This window comes from Oncorhynchus clarkii, chromosome 26, assembly GCF_045791955.1.
Source record: "Oncorhynchus clarkii lewisi isolate Uvic-CL-2024 chromosome 26, UVic_Ocla_1.0, whole genome shotgun sequence".
In the NCBI taxonomy this organism is placed as follows: Eukaryota; Metazoa; Chordata; class Actinopteri; order Salmoniformes; family Salmonidae; genus Oncorhynchus; species Oncorhynchus clarkii.
In genome coordinates this window covers 6896930-6922585 of record NC_092172.1, presented here as the reverse complement: position 1 = coordinate 6922585, position 25656 = coordinate 6896930, and the positions used below count along the sequence as shown (strand labels likewise).

General features: G+C 42.0%; 1 protein-coding gene across 22 annotated transcripts in view; it reads right to left on the bottom strand.

The window, feature by feature from the left end:
* Positions 1-25656, bottom strand: part of LOC139384723 (MAP kinase-activating death domain protein-like) — a 75105-nt gene that overhangs the window by 4344 nt on the left and 45105 nt on the right. For 7 of the 22 annotated variants that reach the window (XM_071129568.1, XM_071129564.1, XM_071129567.1 and 4 more), the window contains 16 exons: positions 22990-23199; positions 21414-21470; positions 19634-19737; positions 19209-19292; positions 18507-18665; positions 18150-18282; positions 15265-15327; positions 14636-14756; positions 14426-14531; positions 14173-14283; positions 13118-13225; positions 12705-12869; positions 12452-12524; positions 11677-11783; positions 8511-8580; positions 1323-1369 (listed from right to left, as the gene is read on the bottom strand). In XM_071129568.1, coding sequence (XP_070985669.1) covers positions 1323-1369; positions 8511-8580; positions 11677-11783; positions 12452-12524; positions 12705-12869; positions 13118-13225; positions 14173-14283; positions 14426-14531; positions 14636-14756; positions 15265-15327; positions 18150-18282; positions 18507-18665; positions 19209-19292; positions 19634-19737; positions 21414-21470; positions 22990-23199 — 1718 coding nt within the window. The remainder of the gene's footprint in view (positions 1-1322; positions 1370-8510; positions 8581-11676; positions 11784-12451; positions 12525-12704; positions 12870-13117; positions 13226-14172; positions 14284-14425; positions 14532-14635; positions 14757-15264; positions 15328-18149; positions 18283-18506; positions 18666-19208; positions 19293-19633; positions 19738-21413; positions 21471-22989; positions 23200-25656) is intronic. The other 15 variants (XM_071129565.1, XM_071129582.1, XM_071129573.1 and 12 more) reach the window with 11 other exon arrangements.

The following is a 25656-nucleotide window of genomic DNA, read 5'->3' as shown; positions in this document are numbered from 1 at the left end:
AATCATGTCAGAAGTTTACATACATACACCTTAGCCAAATACATTTAAACTCAGTTTTTCACAAATCCTGACATTTCATCTTAGTAGAAATTCCCTGTCTTAGGTCAGTTAGGATCACCACTTTATTTTAAGAATGTGAAATGTCAGAATAATAGAGTGATTTATTTCAGCTTTTATTTCTTTCATCACATTCCCAGTGGGTCAGAAGTTTATATTCACTCAATTAGTATTTGGTAGCATTGCCTTTACATTTTTTTTAAAACTTGGGTCAAACATTTCAGGTAGCCTTCCACAAGCTTCCATAATAAGTTGGGTGAATTTTGGCCCATTCCTCCTGACCGAGCTGGTGTAAATGAGTCAGGTTTGTAGGCCTCCTGGCTCGCACACGCTTTTTCAGTTCTGCCCACAAATTCTCTATAGGATTGAGGTCAGGGCTTTGTGATGGCCACTCCAATAGCTGGACTTCTTTGTCCCCATGGGCAGTTGCAGACCGTAGTCTGGCTTTTTTATGGCGGTTGTGAAGAAATGGCTTCTTCCTTGCTGAGCGGCCTTTCAGGTTATGTTGATATAGATACTTTTGTACCCGTTTCCTCCAGCATCTTCACAAGGTCCTTTGCTGTTGTTCTGGTACTTTTCGCACCAAAGTACATTCATCTCTAGGAGAAAGAACGAGTCTCCTTCCTGAGCGGTATGACGGCTGCGTGGTCCCATGGTGTTTATACTTGCGTACTATTGCTTGTGATTCAGTACAAATTCCAAACAAGGCGTTTGGAAATTGCTCCCAAGGATGAACCAGACTTGTGGAGGTGTACAATTTTTTTCCTGAGGTCTGGCCTGATTTCTTTGGATTTTCCCATGATGTCAAGCAAAGAGGCACTGAGTTTGAAGGTATACCTTAAAATACATCCACAGGTACACCTCCAATTGACTCAAATGATGTCAATTAGCCTAACAGAAGCTTCTAAAGCCATGACATAATTTTCTGGAATTTTCCAAGCTGTTTAAAGGCACAGTCAACTTAGTGTATGTAAACTTCTGACCCACTGTAATTGTGATACAGTGAATTACCCTGTCTGTAAACAATTGTCGGAAAAATGTATTGTGTCATGCACAAAGTAGATGACCTAACCGACTTGCCAAAACTATAGTTTACAAGACATTTGTGGAGTGGTTGAAAAACGAGTTTTAATGACTTCAACCAAAGTGTATGTAAACTTCCTACTTCAACTGTATATGCAATGCAGTACTGTTAAAACAGATCTGGTGGCAATTGAATGCCAAGAGTATGGCGTTAGCCAAAAGAGCGGAAAAGTTTAACTCACCATGGGTGTCTTGTACTTGTGGATCACCACTTCCTTAGTTTCAGGAACTACAAGTGCAGGTGCAAGAGACAAAACAAAGAATTCAAGAGGTTGAAACCCCCCTTTAAGAAAGAGTGTTAGAGCTGGGTGTTGCAGCGGGTGTAGCATATGATAAGAGATTTCAGACTGAGAGGGTACGCAAAAGAGGCTGTGGGCCAAGAGTCCACACAAGTACTGAACTGGTTCAGAGTTCACACTTAGCACAAAAATGATGCTACCGGATTTGCTTTGGGTATATGCTAGATTGGACGGGACACGCTTCACTTGGGCATGATGAAAACCTGAAGTCTAAGACGGTGGATACTCTCATATACTATCTGAAAAAGTGTGGCATTTTCAAAATTACCTTTCTGCCACTGCTAGGTCTAGCAAATATATTTGATATTTAAGGGGGAGGGACAGTAGAATCGAAGTGCAACTTTGGGTGGTTCTTGCAGGCAAAATACGTTCTTCGTAAACCATCTCAAATTATTGTCTTTGCGAAGCGAAGTTCAATAATGTGCTAACAATGCGCTAAGAAAGCCACTGTAGGTAGCTAGCCAGCTAATAAGCTAGCTAGTGTGCTATCTAGGTGAATAATTCCCTTCTCCCTCAGTCACCAGCAGGGTTGGGTAGGTTACTTTCTAAATGTAATCTGTTACTACCTGTCCAAAATTGTAATCAGTAAAGTAACCTTTGGATTACCCAAACTCAGTAACATAATTGATTACTTTCAGTTACCTTTGGATTACTTTCCCCTTATGAGGCATTAGAAGCAGTGGTGTGTAGTCATGGATACCAAGGGAAGCCAAGCTTCCTTGAAAAATTGACAAAAAATATATATTTTGTGTATTTGTTTTCATAGTTTTCCTTCAATTCGCAAGAGGCTGAATGTATATCATGGAGAAAGCGACACTGCGCCCCTCTGTCTCCGTATGTGTAGGCCATCTATCTGATGCTGTCTGGTCATTTAAATTTTTTAATTTTTTATTTCACCTTTATTTAACCAGGTAGGCCAGTTGAGAACAAGTTCTCATTTACAACTGGCCCAGATAAAGCAAAGCAGTGGGACAAAAAAACAACAGAGTTACACAGTCTTAAAGAGTATGACATTGTTGCCACCTGTAGCATTGAATGCAAGGGAAGCCAGCGAGCATTTGGCCTCCCTTGATAATTTTGTAAAGAAAATAATAGCCAATCAGCATTGCGCTGAACTGAGTGAGCTCAACTGTGAATGCTCCTGGTGCACCAAAAAAAAAGTGTCAAGGGACACCAGTTTGGATTTCACATCGCTTCAAGAAAAATACGCAAATGACAGAAACAACCTCAATTGTTGCATTTCGTGTTGTCCTACGGTGGCTAGCTAGCTAGCTAAAATTGGCCCTTTCCTTGCCATGGATGGAGTTAGGGATTTGGTTTTACTTAATTCTCTGTACTGACCAATGATTATAAAAGCGATTCTGATCCAACCATAAATTCAGACATTGTGCCCCTGGACTGAGAGGTTGGAAGTTCAATAGCTATGTAGCTACTGTATATGTAGAAGGCTAATGTTAACTAGCTAATGTTGCCCAGGAAAGGAAGTTAGGCTAGCGAGCAAGCATTTTAGCCAGGTAGCCTATGACAACAAAAGATAAAAGTGTATATTGTATGACAGTCATAGAACGTTTCGTCAACATGAATGAGAGGAGGAAGACATTGGTGTTTCTCAACAAATCAAATCAAATTGTATTGGTCACATACACATATTTAGCAGATGTTATTGCGGGTGTAGTGAAATGCTTGTAGTAAGGTGAGTCAACATGTTTTTTTCTGCATGCACACACAAATCAGAACAATGGACAGCCACATCATATTTAACTCATGTTGATCAGACTATATTGTTTTTTTGGTATATTTTAGTTGTCACTATTAGACTAAGCATAGATGATGTTGAAATGTTGAAGTTGAAATGGTGCTGGAATATTGGAGGCAGCGTCTGTTTTCTTTGCGATTTGCGGTAACTCTACTTAGTTCTAAATCAATAGTTGTTTAGTGGTCCGAAAATGTCGGAAACATTAACTTGCTTGACCATGCTGTAGGTCAAATATTCCAAACAGCCTACCCGATCGCTCGGAGGCGTCCGCATGGTCCTGGCTTGGCTTCCCCAGTGATATTACCCATGCACCGCTACTGAGAAGAAGACAAAAAAGTTTCCAAATGCATTTGGTGATTATCATAGTGGTCTCTGACTGGTGGTCAGACTCACTCAGGTGGAACAAGCTTAAATGAGAGAAAACGGTGTCATATTTTTCCCCCTACAAATATCCTTACATGTAATCCAAAAAGTCATCCTCTAAATGATCTACAATCTGATTACAATACTTTTGCTATGCCTGTTGTATATCCCCACAGATAACTTTCTACAATTTTGCCTTGCTAACTTATCCCGGTCAGCCTATGCTAGCCTACTCACCTTTATATATTGTCTATTACAAATTAATATATCAGTATTCGGTTACAACATATAGTCCACGTTCCTTGTTTAGCTGCATATTATGTAGGCTTCCATTACTGTTCCTCTGACAGGTCCATTCACCGTTGCGGTAAACCGTGGTCAGAACAGCATTTTGTTATATCCATTACAGGTTTATATTCCATATAATCTTACTTACTATCCCTTTTGTTACCATGTATGCTTACATGTTATTTGTGCCTGTTAATCTCTATGGGGAAATAAAATCACTCACTAGGCTGCAGTCCAAATATGTGATTTTTAGTCCCTCAGCCCTTTGTCTAGTAACTTTCCCTCTGGGAATCCCCATTGAAACCGGATGTAGTTTTATTGCCACCTTAAATGGAGGTCCAATTCACAAATGTTGCACCCTTGGCCCTCGATTTTGCTCGACGGAGCGAGTGAAGAACTTGCCACTTGCATGGTTGATATGACCGACAATTCAATACAAACTGTAGTCACATGTCAAACTCTGGTGGCCGCAAAGTTTTACATTTAATCAACAAGGCTGCATTTTCGGCATGCCAGAAAAAAATGATGAACCTAGCTTGATAAAAAAAAACGTATCTAGACAACTTGATTTTAGCGTTGGAAAATTGTCTTAGTCTCATAGTGAGGAGCCTATAAAACCGTAGATTCATAAACATATTTTGGGGAATTATGACATTTGTATATACAACCGGCCGTGATTGGGAGTCCCAATTGGCCCAGCGTCGTTAACATTAATAGCCTTAGGTTTGTTGTTTTTAAGTTCAAACTTCAAGATTTCCACCAAGGACGTTGCCTCTTCGATCGACACTCTCCCTCGCTTGGGCAAGGGACATTTAAGGAACACTCGGACGTGACGATGTAAAATGCCATTCAAGGGCTTAGAGTTCAGGGCCGAGGGCGGTCTACTTTGAGTTTGTAACGCAGCCGTTAAAAAGTTGTCGTTTTCTAGCACCGCCCTATTTGGCATGTTCACAGATGTCAGTCAGCCTTTGCAATTAGAGCCATTACAGGGCTCGCCTGCTGCCTAGTGGCACGGTTTATTATTGAAAAAAATATATGCATATTGTTTACATGTATCACCTATTATGTATATATCCCAACCACTTATTTATGTATGCATATTTCTTAGGTATTCTTGCCATTATGTTTGTGTACATTCCTTATGACTATTTATGCATATTTCCCCTGCTTATTTCCTATTGTATACCTATGTCAATGTTTCATCTAGTGAATTATTATATGTTACTAATGTTGTATTATCATTCATTTTCTCTAGTAGAAATTTGCACGACTACATATTCACCATTATTCTGGTTACTGTGGAATTAAAGTGTTCACAGTGAATCAACGGCTTGCATCGTCTCTTTGACCGAAGACACAGGGGGCTAGGGTCGCACTCCCAGGGCATAACACACATAGTATTCCACAAGCTATGCTGACTGGAAAACAGCCACCTCTAAGTTAGGTAGCTAGCCATCATCTTTCAAGCTAAATATGGAAAACTGCTTGTGTGAATATAACTTGGGGACAGTTTGGTTGTTTCCACCATGTCTGCATACCGGACTACCATCTTGAAGACTGTCTGCATAGTTCACCAGAGATGAGATCGCAAAGTTAGAGGATTTAGTCTGCCCAGTCCACAGCAAGTGGCCAACTGCAAACAGCTCTGACAAACAGCTGGCTAGTTTGTTTATTTAGCTTCGTTTCCGAGAACCACCCAAACTTCGACCTCGCTTCTAGCTTGCCGCCAGCTTTATCCTTGTGGTACATGTCAAACAGTATACCTGTATGAGCTGGCTCAGTTTCTCACCTGATAAAAAAAATATATATACACTTCAGTTCAAAAGTTTGGGTTCACTTAGAAATGTCCTTGTTTTTGAAAGAAAAACACCCATTTAAAATAACATCAAATTGATCAGAAATACAGTGTAGACATGGTTAATGTTGGAAATGATGTTGGAAAATCACTCCTGTGTTCCAATGGCCCGTTGTGTTAGCTAATCCAAGTGGATCATTTTAAAAGGCTAATTGATCAGAAAACCATGCCTAGAAAGCCAGCATCCCGGAGTCGCCTCTTCACTGTTGGTGTTGAGACTGGTGTTTTGCGAGTATTATTTAATGAAGCTGCCAGTGGAGGACTTGTGAAGCGTTTGTTTCTCAAACTAGACACTAATGTACTGGACCTCTTGCACTGCTCCAGACACTCAACTAGTCTAAAGAAGGCCAGTTTTATTGCTTCTTTAATCAACACAGCAGTTTTCAGCTGTGCTAACATAATTGCAAAAGGGTTTTCCAATTATCAATTAGCCTTTTAAAATTATAAAACTTGGATTAGCTAACACAATGTGGCATTGGGACACAGGAGTGATGGTTGCTGATAATGGGCCTCTGTGCGCCTAGGTAGATATCCCATAAATAAAATCAGCCGTTTCCAGCTACAATAGTCATTTCCAACATTAACAATGTCTACACTGTATTTCTGATCAATTTGATGTTATTTTAATGAACAAAAGATGGGTTTTTCTTTCAAAAACAAGGAAACTTCTAAGTGACCCCAAACTTTTGAACAGTAGTGTAGGTTCTGTTGTTTCCTAAAAAGTGGTTTTTACTGCCCCCATTACTTACTGTTTCTAGATTTGTTTTGGTGAATAGATTCAACTGTTTGTAGCAGCAAGCCATTAGAATACAGGCATCCAAATGATTGTGTAAAGAAGGACATATGTGGCCCACGGAAAAGGAAAGAACTCACACTAATGCCTTGAAAATACAAAAAACAAATCAGAGTCACACAGTGCGAGCAAATGTGTACAGCAACAACAATGTGAAACAAATGTGGAGAATGGGAAAGAAACAAAGCAAGACATTATAGGGAAAAAAAGTGTGCCAACCAAGAAACTGACTGCTTAAAGACACAAATACAGCTGTTAATGGGATACTTCAGGATTTAGGCATGGAGGCCCTTTACCTACTTCCCCACTGTTAGATGAACTCATTGATACAATTTTTATGTCTCTGCGTGCGGTTTGAAGTTGCTAACTAAAACAATTGCAAGCTAGCATTTGTGTGATGACTGGAAGTTTATGGGCTCCCCAAACTACATCCACACAGGACACAGAGACATACAAATGGTATCCACGAGTTCATCTGACTCTGGGGAAGTAGACTGCCAAAATCCCAAAGTGTCCTTTTAATGAGGCCCGACTCCCTAGACCACGTTCAAAGCCAGTGTCGGTGGACAGACTTTTCATTAGTAACCGTGAACCCTTGAAAGAGGGGACAATGATAAAAAGGGGGAGGGAATGGGGGGGGGGGGGCAGTCAAAGCCCTCTGCTCCCCACATTGTCAAGTCAAGAGGCCAGGATCCTTGGCCTTGAAACCGCAAAGCATTGAGGAAAAAAAACAACACTAGAGGGGTTTGCTTTAAAAAAAAATGTAAAAAGTGATGGAGAAAGTTTCAGTTAAATAAACTGTCAGGACAGGCAGAAACCCAGCCAAAGTCTACAAGAAAGGAACGAAGGGGATTCTGCATAAAGAAGGAGGGGCATGAGAGAAGGCGGGAGCGGAGAGGAGGAATGCTCTTAAGTGAGGAAAGGAGAAGAGAAAGGTGACAGCACTTTACCTGCTGGAGAATGAAGGTTTTCATAGCGGCAAGGATGAGGGTGACGTATTAACAAAAGCAGCGCAGAGACACGGCAGTAACCCAGTCCAGCGCTGATATTAATGGGGGCTATAACCTCACCTCTCCTAACAATCTCATTGGTCACTGGTTGTCTGTTTCAAATATGGCAGTGTAAAAAAGACACAATAAACCATCTACTGTACACATCTGGAAGGAAAAATGCTCTAAATATCTAAATACTAGCCCTGGTCTCAGGAAAGGAATCCCCAGTCACATTTAGTAGGCACCATTGAGAGAAAACGTTTTGAAAATGGCTGAGATCCTACCTGAACGTGCCTAAGAAAGTACAATTTCCTTTTCTTTCTGAATTTTTTATTTTTTTTGTGTGCCTATTCAATGCAACCCAAATGTGGCCATATCCAACAAGTTAGCATCCTTCTATCCTGAAGATCGAGCGAGATAATTCAGCTTCAACTGAGAACATCATTAACGTATGTGTCCTTTATTCTTAATGAGCGTTTAAAACAGTTCAAATAAGATCTGTGGCTCCGCTTCCCTCTGCTCTGGGCTTTGATGAATTTCCCTCTCATGCACATAGCATCTTACTTGGTCGAGTGAACCCTAAAACGATTTCCTACCCTAAAGCTCTAACTTCCAACATTTGATCCTTACAAAAATCTGATGCAGAAACAAGCGGTGCATCAAGTCTTCCATCTTAACACAGCAGGCCTGACTCCTAAGACCTCATGGTTAAAAACTAAAAACACAGCAAATAAAGACAAACCTCACAAATAGGGCTGTTTTGTCTTGTTTTATAATCAGCAATAAATATGAAAATAAGAAAACATTCATATTTGTGAGGGCTGGACTTCTCAAATTGCCAAATGAAACTAGCTAACTCTAGCACTGACTATATTTGCCCTGAGGTAAGCAAGAGCTGTTGTGAATCCACTGAACCCCGAGTCGTTACAGTTGCTAACTCTGTGCGTCAGCGTTTTCGTCTGTCGTGAAGCTGAGTTACTGCCGTGTCGAGTGCAGACCTAGAATCAATAGATGTGGTAATTACCAAATTCCTCCAGGACAAAGACTCCCTTCACAGTATTGCACTTTTTAATGTGATTCAGCTCTATGAAAACCTAAAACAAAAAAAACAAAAAAAAACAACAAGACAGAACATTAGTAACTCAATGACAACATGCTGAAATGAAACATTTCAGAGAGAAAATGAACAACGTTAAATTATCATCTAGTCAATACTAAAAGGGAAAGAAATACAAAAGATGGTATATGCAAGCTTTTAAAACGCTACAAAATGAAATAGGACAGCACAGAACAGAACTTTCCATGTTTGAATGCTTACATGGGCTGGGGCTGGGTGAGTAGAAATGCATTGTGGGAAGGTCTATGATGAAGTGAGTGCTATTAATGATTACTGGCTGAATGAAACTATAATATGGTCATTTGTTCACACTATAGTGCCTTATATAAAGTGTGCATCAGCAAAGCTATTGTGGCCATTTGTTGTCAACAGTGAAGCAATGGCGACTGCTAATTCATTTCCGTTTTCCCTACTGATGCAAATGCACTGTGGCCCATGTAATGCTTAGCATACATGGAAATTCCATATGAAAACAGAGATGAGGACACATAAAATAAAGTTGACCACACACAGCTAAAGAAATTGAGGGGAAAAAGACCCCCCCCCAAAAAAAGTCATAACCGCTAACAAGCAAACACGGCAGAGGTTGTGTACCTTCCGCTTCTTGCAGGGGGAGAGAGCATGGAAGAGAAACGGTTTGGATTATTATCGGACAGAAGAGCACAAACACTGGACGACGCTCAAAGAGGGCGCTGCACTATCAACCTAATGGACGGGACTTGACGTATTAACAGCTATCAATGCTAATATACCTGTCACAGAAAAGTCTACTGGAATGATGTGCTAAACTACAAAAGGTGGAAAAATAACTACTGAAAGTTGGTCTAGTCTATACTTTAAACAGCTGGACTTTTTTTTGGTTCGTTCCTGGTCCTAACCCAGAAAATGACATAATTACTACCAGTTTACCAAAACCAATACTCTGGTTGTAATTCCATAATTCCAACCAGTTTTGACGGCTGGGAACCCATTCCCGCCCCCAGTGCCCTCCATGCCCCCTCCTCCAGCAACGAGGGCTGGCACCAACAGCTCAGTAGTATAGGTACAAGAGGGCAGTCAGCCACATCGCCTCCCCAACCAAACAGGCTGCCACCTATAACAACCTCACCCCTCTGTAACATGCCCGCGTATTTAACCCTACGGTGACCCGTCTGTCACTGGACGCTTGGGTGGGCCTGCACTGGCAAAACGTAATGGGTTGGGCATGAACTATTATATGAAAAAGTTATTTAAAACAAGACAGTTAAGTGTTTGTTTTTAAAAAAATGTTTTATTGCATGAATGATGTCTATGAATATGACATCTACTACTGGTGCATGAGCTCCTGCAGAGCTGACGGTGGGGAAAAAAAGAGGTGGTTTGAATTTTCCAAGCAGCACGTATGTGTTGTTCCTAAAAGGTAAATTAGGTTAAGTGTCTGTAGTAGGGAAAGGGTATTACAACATTATGACTGTTGTACCCATGTTCAATTCGATGATGATGATGATGGAACTGTTCTTCAACCATAGCAATGTGTTCTAACCTGTTAGGTGTTGCTTCAAAAAAAAGGCACAATCAAAACACACTCTCGATTGGCCACTGCGATGTCTAGACTTAATTCCTTTCAATTAGGTGCACTGTGTGATCTAAAGAAATCAAGAAGGCAGTTCAAAGAGCTAGGACCTTTCATAAAGAATGTAGTGGTCAAAAACATTGTTTTCTATTCTACTACAATAGAGTATTACTTTATGAGTAGGCATTCCCATGTGTTGATTCAATGCGTTTTTGCCCCAATCCTACAGTGTGATATGTCCAGTGTGTTTCTTCACTATGGTTATATTAAATGAGTGCCACTCCTATGACCCTCAATCATTGGCGGAGCAATTGTATAATTGTTATTTCAGATCCAAGCATTTCCTTTGGGTCCAAAAATATCTACTTGTGGAGTGAGGTCAATTATATTCTCACTCAAGTTGATTCAGGAAATGGAATTACCCAAACCCCAAAAGTTGTGAATACTTTAGGTATTTTTCATCTAACTTTAATATGCAGGTCAAGGGGACAAAACTTTAAAAGAACGGTAAAATAAAATGGCAATTATTAATGAAAAGTCTTTGCACAAGGTCATCTGTCTTACCTCTGATGCACAAATCGCTCTTACACAAACAGAACACTCGCCTTCCCCCACAAACGACAAGGTTTGGGCACCACAACTAAGAATGCTAAGCATGAACAGAATATTTTTGTATTTATATATATATATATATATATATATATATATTTTTTTTTAAATGTCCAATTCTGATTATATATATATATATATTTTTTTTTTTCTTCACAATTTCATGATATCCAATTGGTAGTTACAGTCTTGTCCCATCGCTGCAACTCCCATACGGACTCGTGAGAGGCGAAAGTCGAGAGCCACGCGTCCACCGAAACACGACCTGCCAAACCGCACTGCTTCTTGACACACTGCTCGCTTAACCCGGAAGTCAGCCGGGGGAAACAGTGTACAGCTGGGGACCTGAAGTCCGCGTGCATGCCGCGTGCATGCCAAAATCTCCCCTAACCTGGACGACACTGGGCCAATTGTGCGCCGTCTCATGGTTCTCCTGGTCGCAGCCGGCTGCGACACAGCCCGGGATTGAACCCGGATCTGTAGTGACGCCTCTAGCACAGCGATGCAATGCCTTAGACCGCTGCGCCACTCGGGAGGCCTTTAACAGAAATGTTTAAGTGGATATGTGTTTTCATCTTGAAACATACTTAGTGACTGCACAAATAAATCATAACATATTTTAAATCATAGAAAGACAAAGCACAAAAATGAGTTATTCCTCTAAGGTCCTGATCAAAACAGTGACTGGTACTCTGCTTTTTCACTCAATTCAGTAGGCTATAAAAATGTATCAATGTCAAAGATAAATGCCTTCTATTCTCTATTTTTTTTAAAGGGACCTTAGAGGAAGTGAGCCACTGTGTGTGTGTGAGAGAGAAAGAAAACAGAAAACGAGGAGAAGAATTACAGTGGTTGGAAGGAGGTTAAATGGTTTTGCGTGTGCGTGTGTATGTGGTAATACAGGCCTCCTACCTGGCTGTGCATGAATTTGAGGTTGATGCCTTCCAGGGTGACTTGCAGCAGTCCTCCCTCGCCAGTCTTCATGTCCTGCACAGGGAACTCTCCACCCAGCTCTGGACCTATGGAGAGAGGGGCAGATCGCTTAAACCAAAGGATCCCTCCCCTATCCATTCCGCTGTACATCTCTTTTGAAAAGTGTTAGTGATGACAGACAGAAAAGTCTTTACTTGGCCTTCTGAGCTGATTGACTCAAATGGTTATAGAATTTATTGGACGATAAAGCAGTAGGGTAGAGCTCACCTTCACTCAGAGTTATTCCTACATCCCAAAGTTCTACTTTTCCATAGACTAAGGAACTAATACTAACTGTTATTAGCCCCTAGTGTAGCGGTATACAAACTTCTTCATCGGGGACCCCCTTTTTTTGGGCCAAATGTAATGACAACCGTAAAAATCGGCACATTTCCATTTTTACACGAACAAATAACCTTTTTTCATGACATTTTCATCTCTCTTATTGAAATGAAAAGAAACCAATAAATACATTTACTCAATAATTCATTTTTCAAATTATCTTTCTCAAAAACGTTTGTATATTATCTCATACATTAATCTGTACTCTTCATTTCTTTTAAATATATTTTGGTGGCCCCACTGTAATTCCTCTAGGTCCCGACCCAGACTTTGAATACCACTGCCCTAGGGCCATCCATTTTCAAAACGCAGGGCAAGAATACATTGGTGGTGCCTCAAAGAAAGACTCCAGCCAACGTGCACACCCACATACCTGGTTTAATGCTCTGCTGTCGGGCAGCAGCTCTTTCCATGCTGTCCTTCACACAGTAATACAATTCGCGACACTAGACAAGAAAACATTTGAATTTCAGATTATGGAATACAAAAAGTGGCTGTACAAAGTCTGACACGAAAGTCACAATTTACAGTCACCTTAATCACAGGTTCCACTAACACGGAGATCAAAGGTGTTCATAATTGCTAGTTGCATTTCAGTACTCGAAGCGCTAACGGTAGGGGCTCACCTTCTTGGTGTAGAACTTGTTGAGTTGGGTCTCCTGGCCATTGCGTCTCCACAGACACAGGACCTTGGTCTTGGGGCAGTAGGTCATGTTGATGAGCTTCTCGTACCACCAGCGCTCATACACTGTGCCGATGTTGCTGCGCAGGACTATACAGTCGTCACACACCTGAATGGGGGAAATGGACAGAGGCAAAGGATGCAATTATTTGATATCCACTGTAGAGCTAAACGCTAGATCTACTGAAACTACAAATTGCAGAGTTTTGACAGTTCTTGACGATGATTTGTAAATTCGATCTATTCAGATACTCGTCGGGCCATCTCTGAGGGCACAATAAAAAAAACATGAACAAGGCCAACTGCATGTACAAGGAAGGGCCAGGAAAGTGAATGCTGAAAGTGTCTTTCTCATACCTCCATGAAGAAGATGTCCCCCGTGGTATCTGTCCCAGCATGCACCACGAAGGTCTGCTTCTTGATGTGACGGCTTCCGCTAGGTCTGATGGACAGCTCGCGACCATTCTGAAATGTGAGTGAACAAGACTTTTTACCCTTCTCCTACAATTTCTGCGGCCCCGTGGAAATCTAATTAACATAATAAATAAATCCCCATCAAAATGTATCTGTTTAAGCTAGAGATATGTTGTTGTTTTCTTTTTTTGCATGGGCTGCGTCTCAATCCACCGCATCCGCCGAGATCGCCCTTCCACATCTGTGGTGAAAGGTGGCAGAATTAGAAGAACGGTGTTTGTCAGACCATGAATTATCCAGAAAATCAGTCTTCTCAGAAAAACATCTGTAGCATCTGAATGGTTTGGCCTATAAAACTATTATGACTCATGAACCCGATGGTGTTCTCCGTTTTGCTCTAAGAAGTTGATACATCCCCTTCTGCCAACTTCTGTCTGTAGCCTCCGAACAGTTTGGGCTACACAGTAATATGACCCCTCTCTGTGGAAAGACGAGTCTCTCACAAACACGTTCATGTTGGTTGTTTTACTCTAGGATGCCCACAAGGCCTCAAGACTCAGATTTGTTTAAATCAATGGAGATTGTTAATTGCCTTGAATAAGGGGTTAAATACATGCAAAAATATATAAATAAATAATACATTTCCTGATCTTTCAGATATAGGACAGAATTTCCTATCGATTTTTTTTTTGGGGGGGGGGGGGGTATTGTTGTTCCATGTATTGAATCTGTTATTCAACGCTTTTCTATGGGCTAAAAGCAATAATGGCCAAATCAAAAGTTTCATCCCCGGCTTAGACAGGGCTTAGACTCTAGAGGGTTAAACAAATATTAGCAACACTGATATTCTCACACACACTAAAAACATGTGTTGCATAAAAGGATCTGGCTCGAAGGACCACATAAAACGTTGAATCTTTATGCCACTTGGTAGAACAGTTGACTGCCTTAGTGGCTCCTATTTTATTGAAGAGAGAGAATCATTGGTTCTTTCTTACCAAATTAGCCAGTTTGTCCAGACACTCGTTGATCTCCTGGCTGTGGCTAAGGCCGATGTGGGACTTCCCCATCAGACGCCTCACCTTCTTCCTGATGTCATTCTTGTTCACCTGGACAGACAGAGAAGGACATACAGACAAACTTAGCAAGAGACGTCGGAAGATATGCGATGCCTACTTATCTGAACATTCGTAGTTGCTGCAGTTGACATACGGGGGTTACGGAGTGAAACATTGTGTGTGATAGACCCACCTTAACCATTAGCATGTAGGCGATCATATTGTGCAGTAGAGTAGCTAGCAGCCTGTCCTCATCGTCCTCCAGACGCTTACGGTCGTGGTCCCCGAGTGACAGGTATCTGTGTAAACAGTGGTAACCATCAGCCTCTAAACAGGAAACACAGCTATACAAGGATGGCTGTCATTTCAAAAATACAGATCCACTCTAATAGGCAACCTGTACCTGTCAATCATCTCTTGAGGTCCCTGGTCCATACCCATCCCCTCCCTCTCCAACATGACAGCATCCAAGTAAGCATCCTCCCAGAACTGGACCTGGTCCCACAGTGTAGAGCGCTCCTTACCTACATAAATACAACACTCACTGCTTATCTGTATCCAAAAGGACACACACTTACACAAAAACACACCATGACCACAATCACAAGGGCACACAAAAAAAAAGACAAAACTAGTCTACAAAATCATCCACAGGTCAAAATCACCTTCACACTGACAACTACTGTACATGTCGCCCCACACTCACCAGTAGACGTGCATTAACATACACATGATCCCACAGAACCTTACATAACTGCACACACATAATCACCCACACACACAAACAAACACGCACCCATACGAACACACACACCAGACCATGTGATTGTTGAAAATGTTTTGTCAACCAAGAGACATCGTCTCTTGTTTACTTGTCCATAGGAGCCCTGCTGCATTGTTTACAACACCAACCACTCAGTGTGATGGGAAACCCAGTGGCGGTAAAGATCAAAGCAGCACATCAAAGCCCAGGTGGGCATTTCATCCAAGCACAAACATAGAAGGTCAAAAGGTGAAAGAGGTCAGCCCTACTCAGAGAGAACGTTTCCATGGCAGCATCCTCCAGCTGGTCCCACATGGAGCTCTTGTCGCGCCCTGCAAGGTGTTCCCGGGACACGCAGTAGGGAGGAAGAGGAGCAGCAGAGCAAAGAGGGTTAAGCTCAGAGCTGAGTGGGTTAATGACAAACCAAGCGAAGAGAGAGAGAGAGAGAGAGAGAGAGGAAGGGGTGGAAGCACAAATAAATATACCCAACCTCATTCACTCCTACCTTCACGCTTTATAGTACAGTTCATGCAGTGTTAGTCAAATAGTGAGAAAGAGTTAGACGTATCAGATTGATATGCAGTACCACTCAAAGGTTTGGACACACCTACTCATTCAAGGGTTTTTCTTTATTTTTTACTATTTTCTATATTGTAGGATAAGACATGAAAACTATGAAATAACACAGTAACCAAAAGTGTTAAACAAATCAAAATATATTTGAAATTTGAGATTCTTCAAAGTAGCCACCCGTTGCCTTGATGACAGCTTTGCACACTCTTGGCATTCTCTCAACCAGCTTCATGAGGTAGTCACCTGGAATTCATTTCAATTAACAGGTGTGTCTTGTTAAAAGTTAATTTGTGGAATGTATTTCCTTCTTAATACGGTTGAGCCAAATCAGTTCTGTTGTGACAAGGTATGGGTGGTATACAGAAGATAGCCCTATTTGATAAAATACCAAGTCCATATTATGGCAAGAACAGCTCAAATCAGCAAAGAGAAACAACAGTCATTACTTTAAGACATGAAGGTCAGTCAATCCGAAAAAATTTCAAGAACTTTGAGCGTTTCTTCAAGTGCAGTCTCAAAAACCATCAAGCGCTATGATGAAACTGGATCTCATGAGGACTGCCACAGGAAAGGAAGACCTAGAGTTACCTCTGCTGCAGAGGATAAATTCCTTAGAGTTACCAGCCTCAGAAACTACAGCCCAAATAAATGCTTCACAGAGTTCAAGTACAGTGGGGCAAAAAAGTATTCAGTCAGCCACCAATTGTGCAAGTTCTCCCACTTAAAAAGATGAGAGGCCTGTTTTCATCATAGGTACACTTCAACTATGACAGACAAAATGAGAATAAAAAAAATCCAGAAAATAATGAATTTATTTGCAGATTATGGTGGAAAATACGTATTTGGTCACCTACAAACAAGCAAGATTTCTGGCTCTCACAGACCTGTAACTTCTTCTTTAAGAGGCTCCTCTGTCCTCCACTCGTTACCTGTATTAATGGCACCTGTTTGAACTTGTTATCAGTATAAAAGACACCTGTCCACAACCTCAAACAGTCACACTCCAAACTCCACTATGGCCAAGACCAAAGAGCTGTCAAAGGACACCAGAAACAAAATTGTAGACCTGCACCAGGCTGGGAAGACTGAATCTGCAATAGGTAAGCAGCTTGGTTTGAAGAAATCAACTGTGGGAGCAAATATTAGCAAATGGAAGACATACAAGACCACTGATAACCTCCCTCGATCTGGGGCTCCACGCAAGATCTCACCTTGTGGGATCAAAATGATCACAAGAACAGTGAGCAAAAATCCCAGAACCACATGGGGGGACCTAGTGAATGACCTGCAGAGAGCTGGGACCAAATTAACAAAGCCTACCATCAGTAACACACTACGCCGCCAGGGACTCAAATCCTGCAGTGCCAGACGTGTCCCCCTGCTTAAGCCAGTACATGTCCAGGCCCGTCTGAAGTTTGCTAGAGAGCATTTGGATGATCCAGAAGAAGATTGGGAGAATGTCATATGGTCAGATGAAACCAAAATAGAACTTCTTGGTAAAAACTCAACTCGTCGTGTTTGGAGGACAAATAATGCTGAGTTGCATCCAAAGAGCACCATACCTACTGTGAAGCATGGGGGTGGAAACATCATGCTTTGGGGCTGTTTTTCTGCAAAGGGACCAGGACGACTGATCCGTGTAAAGGAAAGAATGAATGGGGCCATGTATCGTGAGATTTTGAGTGAAAACCTCCTTCCATCAGCAAGGGCATTGAAGATGAAACGTGGCTGGGTCTTTCAGCATGACAATGATCCCAAACACACCGCCCGGGCAATGAAGGAGTGGCTTCGTAAGAAGCATTTCAAGGTCCTGGAGTGGCCTAGCAAGTCTACAGATCTCAACCCCATAGAAAATCTTTGGAGGGAGTTGAAAGTCCGTGTTGCCCAGCAACAGCCCCAAAACATCACTGCTCTAGTGGAAATCTGCATGGAGGAATGGGCCAAAATACCAGCAACAGTGTGTGAAAACCTTGTGAAAGACTTACAGAAAACGTCTGACCTCTGTCATTGCCAACAAAGGGTATATAACAAAGTATTGAGATAAACGTTTGTTATTGACCAAATACATATTTTCCACCATAATTTGCAAATAAATTCATTATAAATCCTACAATGTGATTTTCTGGATTTTTCTCCTCATTTTGTCTGTCATAGTTGAAGTGTACCTATGTTGAAAATTACAGGCCTCTCTCATCTTTTTAAGTAGGAGAACTTGCACAATTGGTGGCTGACTAAATACTTTTTTGCCCCACTGTATGTATGTATGTATGTATGTATGTATGTGTGTTTTGCCTTATAGGAATGATTCACTAAGCAAGATGACATTACAACGAGCAGCACCGCAGATGTGAGATGAGCACGATGCAAGCCAGCAGAGATGTTTAACCTCGCGCCTCAACGTTCTTCGATGTTGTGGAAATTGACCTGATATTGTTTACTTTGTGCATGCAACATCTCACTGAGGCTACTAGATATTTACTGTAACTTTTTACCACAAAGTTGAACAGAGGGAGACTAAAGAAGGCACTGGAATAGATGTTAAACTACAGCCTTTCTAAAGCATCAGTCATCTGGAACGTACCCAGCAGGCCATCACATAGGTAAATCCTCATGCTGATGTCTTCCAAGGGCTGGGTGGGAGGCCCCTTAGCCACGACAGGCACAAGTTTAGCCTTCGCCTCCTTCACACCAGGCTTCATCTTTTGGGTCTTACCCTGGGAAAACACCACAAAACATAAATCATGGGATAAATTCATCTTGCCAAAGACTTTCAAGATTTTCCTGCATTTACAAGATTGGCATCCACAGGCAGACTTCATGTTCCGCATGCATTTGCACTTATCAAAAACACCCCCCCCCCCCAAAAAAAAAAACAGTTGCACTAATATTAACTGGTGAATCAAGCAGTGTGATCTGCCAGGAAGGACTTTCCACTCACAAACACTGAGCTGGTAGCCGGGTTGGTCTCAACCTCGCTGTCGGACAGTGTTCCCCTGGAGAGGTTGAGATGGGGGGCTTGCCTGCCACCCAAGCCCTCCCCAGCGGTGCTACTCAAGTCACTGTCAGCTCCCAGCGTCTCCCCTGAGCTGTTACTTATCTGGAGGGGTCAGGGGTCAAAGTGTCAGGAGACGAGTGAATATCAGGCATACTGAGACACAGAGAACTCACACTGACTAAGGCTAAAAGAGGCAAGAGTAAGATCAGTACTCCTCAACCCTGCTCTTGGAGAGCTGCAGTACTACAGGTTTTTTTTTGAGGATCACCGAGTTACACTAAGGCTAAGAAACACTGGGGAAGAGGTAGATTAGTATGACACGTACGGTTTTGACAACAGCCATTGTGCCAGGCTGAGACAAAGCAAGACAAGAGATGAGTAGGACTAAAGTTAGCAAAGACTAGAAATGAATCAAGCTCGGAATTTAGTAAGATTGGGAAGCAACCTGGTTTGGGATAAGTGTTACTGGGGATGTATGGCTTGAGCTTAAATGAGTCTGTAGAACCTTGAGTGTAAACCTTGTAAGACTAAGGATAAAAATTGCGCTTTGGGATAAGCGGGCCTTGTGATGAGTCACACTGAGGTAAGGTTGAGAGGGGCTAACAATTGGGTTGAGATTGTTTCTCTGTGTTGGCCGCGCCCTACCACTGTGCTGGCCTCTGAGTCCTGGCTGGTGCTTCTGGTAAGGACTGGCGGTTCAGTGCCGGTCACAGACTCTGTGTCACTCTTCTGCAAAGCAAGACCGAGAAAGAGAGGTGAGCAGACAGACAGTGGTGTAAAGTACTACTTAAGTTGTTTTTTGGGGTATCTGTACTTTACTATTTATATTTATGGCAACTTTTACTTTACTACATTCCTAAAGAAAATAATGTACTTTTTACTCCATACATTTTCCCTGACACCCAAAAGTACTCGTTACATTTTGACAGGAAAATGTCTGACATTTTGAAAAGAATGAGAACCAGCAGACAAGCACCAGAGTTATGGGACAACCGGCGTGAAACAAGTGTCAGATTCAACGTGTGCATTCTTCACTTAGTTACAAGAGCTGGCTTTGGAAAAGAACAGACCTGGGATCCAGAGGTGACACTGAGGCCACTGTCAGCACTGATCTGGGATTTCTTCTCCTCCGTGTCAGTCAGCTCAGGGTGCTGTTTCTTAGCCCCCTCCGCTCCTGCAGGATACATGTTGTCAGCACAGGTGCCATGCGCACTTCCACACTGCCCCCGTATGGAGTGTCACATGATTGGCAACTGGCGGAGAAGTGGGGGAGGTGGCTGGTGACCTAACTGCTATCGAAAGGCTTGCACACGTCGCACTGAATGTGGATTTAGCGTTCGTCTTCTGATTTGAATGACAACACTTTTCACACGATTCTCCATGTAAAATTGGTGCGCACTCGGTTCGCAAATTATGTTCAGAGGTGCAAGGTACTCTCGGCCAGCAAACGCTATTGGTGTGTCTGACCTCTAATACCATCACTTTGGGATTGACCGGAAATACTGGCCCTACAATAGGGACACTTCATTTAGCCAGAGGATCTTGCCTTTCTTTTTTTGTTGTGGAATTCAATGAACAACAGTTACAACAGCTATGTCGTTTTTTTATATTCAGAAAGCAAAGAAATGTATAATAAATCAGTCATGTTCAGTAGGCCAAAACAGAGAGATCATATCTAATTTGTTTTCTGTTGCAAAACATTGTTATGTGTGCCCTAATGAACATGACCCACCTGTCAGATTTCAATAGACCAAGCATGTGACTATTCAGAGGCAAGTGGAGAATGCAAAATTAGTAGGAATATTGATAGATGTACATCAAACTGTAATTGACAAGGGCAGATACCAATATAAAAGAGGTCAAAGTTACAAAAATTTACATACAGACACAGGCAGTTAGGCATGCAGACAAACTGAGGGACAGTCAAAATAGGAGACCATTTTCTGCACAAGTTTGCTTTTAGACAAGCATTGACCAACAGCGCTGTTGTTAATATACCAGTCAGTTGTTGCAGAAACACCTTGTTATGACTCACATAATGCACCTCTAGGAAAATGTTACTACAATTAAACAAATGCTGGCCTGCAATCTGTACATTTTGAAGAGTCCAGGATATCAAACCTTTACATTGGAAGAAAGTACAGTCAATTACAATGGTGCAAATGTACAAATGTTCAATGCAAATGTAACCATGACTTGACTTCTGTGATACATTTGGTCATGCGGCCAACAAACCTGCAAGAGATGTTTGTACTCTAACAAACTATTGTGTATTCATTCATGGCTCAGTTATGTTTTGTTTTTTTGTACAATTTAACTTCTTGCCATGTAGTGATTCTCCAGAAAAGCACATTTGCTAAATTAAAATGCCACAACTGACTTAACTTTGATAGAACCTCAAGAGCCCAGGAAAATAGGGAATGTTTGGGATTAGGTATGGGTCTGACAGACTACATTTCCAATGACTATTTCACAACTCAGTGAATAGGAATGGAAAAAGTTGTTGGCAAACATATGACAGAGTAGCTCTATGGAAAGAAAGAGGAACTCCCTATATTATGACTCCTGATTTGAGATATGCAAGCGTAACTCAGTTATTCCACTGATATCAAGACATGATTCACCCCAAATTTACAAAACGTTACGTACAAACCTCAAATCAAGATTATGGACCTAAAGTCCTAGAATCATTATCCATGTCAACATGATCACTTACATTAACTATTTAAATCATTTGTGACTAAACAACATAGGTAGGTTGGGAAAAGGTGGAGAAAAGGGCGTGGAAATGTTAAGAGCTGGCAGTTGTGCAATACCCCAGTCTTTTTTTGTGTGTGAAAAATATCTTACTCTGTTGTTTTTCCATAGCTTTTTGCTTATCCTTTTCATGGTGCCTGCTCCACAATTCTACCCAAGATGCATTGCAAGCAAGGAGAGAAAGACAGAGAGAGTGTCAGAGAGCTGGTTGAGTAGGCAGGTATGGAGGGTGAGCATTAGATAAACCATAACATAAAACAAAATTAAGCATTAAAAAAATATGTTATTTTAACAATTGAGGATGTTTTGTAATGTCTGAAAGTAGTCACATTTCAGCTTGGCAATATGGAACACTATGACATAATTATCTGTATGCAGAGTTAGATCCATTGCCAGTTACTGCTACTGAGGTGTAACATTACAACACACCCAACACTCCTGGACCATGGTCCTGGAGAACCACACAAGGGAGAATTCTGGGGTTCCTTGAAAATGTTCTGTGACCGAGGCGTTAACTTATTGGCTAGCAGTGTGTGGCTCTCCAGAACCAGTGTGACAGAGGCAGCAGGGCTTGTGGTGAAGGGCATGGAATGGGGACGGAGTGGCCGGCCGGCTAGCCAGCAGGTTGAATGGAGCTGTTGCAGAAGCAGGGGTGCAAGTCTCAAAAAGACATTCTGTAGAATTGAAGCTGCATCTTCCCAAAGAGAGAAAAGGGGCTGGTGAAGTGAGGGTAGGTTGGTAGGTAGGGAGATTGAGGGAGTTGGGTGAATCTGTCCCCTGTATACAGACCCAAAGCAACATTTGAGATAGTAGAATGGTGGTCGAAAGGAGAAGCAATGCTTCACTCCTTTTCCACGATGGTCAGTGTTAAATTAGCCCTATCACTAAACTAAATGCCAACTGTGGCTTGCTAACGGTGAGCATGACATTTGTCTCTTCCTTGGGCCTGTTTACTGGGGAGTGACGCTCCACCCTCCATGCTAGAGCTGAGAGAACTTCTACTTGTACAGCACGCTTTAAGGAAACCTGCAGTAAAGGCAGAGAGACAGGTGGTCAGACTCCTTAGCACGGTACTGCAGATTTGGAGTTTCGAGAAGACAACAGAAAACGAAAGACATGCACAGTCAAGGTGCTAGGAGGCAAACAAAGGAGTGCTCCACGAGAGGTGGAGGCAAACAGGGGCACTCAACATTCAGAGGGTTGGAGGAACACATAACACATCCAGGCCGGGGGGTGGGGGGGTGGGACTCAATGCAATATTTCACACACGCCTACACCGCTCAAAGCTGTTCCAATCTCACACACATAGCAACATATTATCCAAGGCCAGATCTGGAATTCAAATTTGTCAAATTTGGTTGGAGTTGCATGATGTGCAAATATGCAACCTGTGTACAAATATTACTGCAAACCAGCATAGTGTATTTATGTTCCAAATATATTTCAGAGTTTACAGCTTTAAATGCTGACCCATTGGGCGCACATCAGTGGTGTAGGTCAAAGTGGATGGAATATCATAAGGGGCTCTTTTTCTAAGGGGAAAGCACTCCCCTTGTTGCCTGGTTGGAGAGAGGTGGGTCAAGGGGTAGGGCAGGGTTTAGACTGGTGAGCAGGGGGGAAAGGGGTGCTCACAGAGCGCATGCAAGGGGGGATGGGGTGGGCTACACACCAATGGAGGCAATAAAATTCTCCTCGTTCAGACTCCGGGTGTCAAAGTGGTGGGTGTCTTTTCCTCCCGAGGTGGGGTGCGGCAGTTGGAGACGGGGAACGAGGAGGAGCACCGGGGGCCTGGTGCCCTCCATGCGGGCAGACGGGCTGTCCTTGCTGCCCGGGCTGCTTGCAGAGTCACTGGGGCTCCTCTTGTGCTTCTCTGGGTCTACTGGGGCCACCAAGGGGGGAAAAGGGAGAAGAATAGGGAAGAAGGGAAAGAGATAGTAGCGAGAGAATAAAGAAACAGTGTAGAGCTGCAGTAGGAGGTTTGAAGGTTAGAATAGACGGTTGTTTTGTAGGGGTGTGAACGTTCAAGCGCTAAAACGAAATTGGGATCCTTAACATTAAGAAAATGATGTGCATACATAAGCTGGGCAGAAGTCTGAGTTGTGATTCTGGATGGCCAGATGGCTACCAACACTGACAAGAAACTGCCATGTGGGGAATCGTAAGTGACACATTTCAGCTAGTTTCATCTTGTTCTTGATACCAGGTCTTGTTCTGAGGTAATTTGACTGATTTCATGTCAATGCTAATATGGCAATAATTCACAAGCTAGCTAATCAACAACTGTAAAGATGTATTTGAGAGACAAAAAGTGCTCATTGTGCAAATGTGTTTGTTTTCAATAAACATTGGAGACGAAATATAGTTTACATGTTAACAATCTAAGCCAATCCACTCTGTTTTGCCCCATAGTTGCGCATGCATCGCCGTTGTTGCTAAACAACCAACCAGTCTATGCACACATTTTTTTCTGGATGCCTGTGGCGTATTCATTATGCCCATACTGCAAAACATTTCTTAAACAGAAGTAAAAAGGTAGGGAGCTACTTGCATTTGTTCAATAGAAACTTGTTTAACATCTCTAGGCTAGGGGGCGGTATTTTCACGTCCGGATGAAAAGTGTGCCCAAAGTAAACTGCCTGCTACTCAGGCCCAGAAGCTAGGATATGCATATTATTAGTATATTTGGAGATGAAAACACTCTGAAACAGTTTCTGAAAGTGTTTGAATAATGGCTGTGAGTATAACAGAACTTATTTGGCAGGCGAAACTAGAGGACAAACCATCCAGGATTTTGTTGTTGTAGAGGTGACAGTGTTTCAATTAGTTTTCTATGTGGATTCTTGGTTGCAGTTCCTATTGCTTCCACTAGATGTCAACAGTCTTTAGAAATTGGTTGATGTTTTTCCTTTGAGTAATGAAGAAGTAGCCATTTCCTATCTGGGTGGATAGCCAAGTGTACTGTTGTGGTTGGGCGCGCGACCTGAAGCTCGCTCCACTTTCATTTTATCCGCTATTGAACGCAGTTTATCCCATCTTAAATTTTATCGATTATTTACGTTAAAAAAATACCTAAAGTTGGATTAGGAAAGTTGTTTGAAATGTTTGGACAAAGTTTACAGGTAACTTATTAGATAATGTCGGGCAAGTAGGAACCGGTGTTTTTCTGAATCAAACACGCCAAATTAATGAACATTTTGGAGATATAACGATGGAATTTATCGAACAAAAGGACCATTTGTGATGTTTATGAGACATATTGGAGTGCCAACAGAAGAAGCTCTTCAAAGGTAAGGCATGAATTATATCGTTATTTCTGAGTTTTGTGTCACGCCTGGCGGGTTGAAATATGATTGTCATGTGTTTGTTTGATGGGGTGCTGTCCTCAGATAATAGCATGGTTTGCTTTCGCTGTAAAGCCTTTTTGAAATCTGACACGGTGGCTGGATTAACAAGAAATAAAGCTTTCATTTGGTGTATTGCACTTGAAAGTAAATTGTATGAAAGTTAAATATTTCTAATAATTTAATTTGAATTTGGCGCTCTGCCATGTCACCGGATGTTGTCAAATCAATCCCGTTAACGGGATTTGATCCCTAAGAAGACGCAAAATGTTTTGCAACTATTTAGACTAATGATTACATGTGTTCAGTCTCCGGTCTGTTGCGTGTAGAATATTCTAGTTTATTCATTGATGATAGGCCCTGCTTTACTGAAGTTGCGAGACATTGTAGGCCAAGAAATTGCGAGATGCAGCTTTTGATTGCCGATAGGTAGGCCTAGTGCACGGTTCTGTCTGCCTGCCTGGTGCCCGACATGCCTATACTGTGCCCCTCCCCTCCCTCTGTCCCTTGCTAGCTAGCTATGAAATATGAGAGTGTATTCTCGTAAGTACGGCAACTAATCAATTTCTTGCGTTCCAAAAAAAATCAAAATTTTAGGAGTGATTCCTAGCAGAATCCAATCTTAGCACTTAGAAATGGGAGTCGACATGCAAGGAGTCGAAGAATAATTTATTTTGGAGTCGATGCTCCAACAGTACGTCAACGTCGTTAACGGTTGGAAAAATGGCAGAGAAAGGCAAGCAGCGAAGTCCTGTATTGCAATATTTTAAGAAGTTACGTGAGGAAGGAAATGTAAACTTTGCAAGGTGGAATTGAGGTACAGTAATGGCAGTAGATGTGCAATGCTTACCCATCTAAAAGGGATGCACCGAGACCCAACCCGTTGCTGGCAGTAGCGAAGCTGCATTGTGAATTTGAGTTGAATTTTTATTAAATGTTTTTTTACATTTTTTTATCGTTTGTCACATCCCTAGTTGTAATTCGCTCAGTGAATG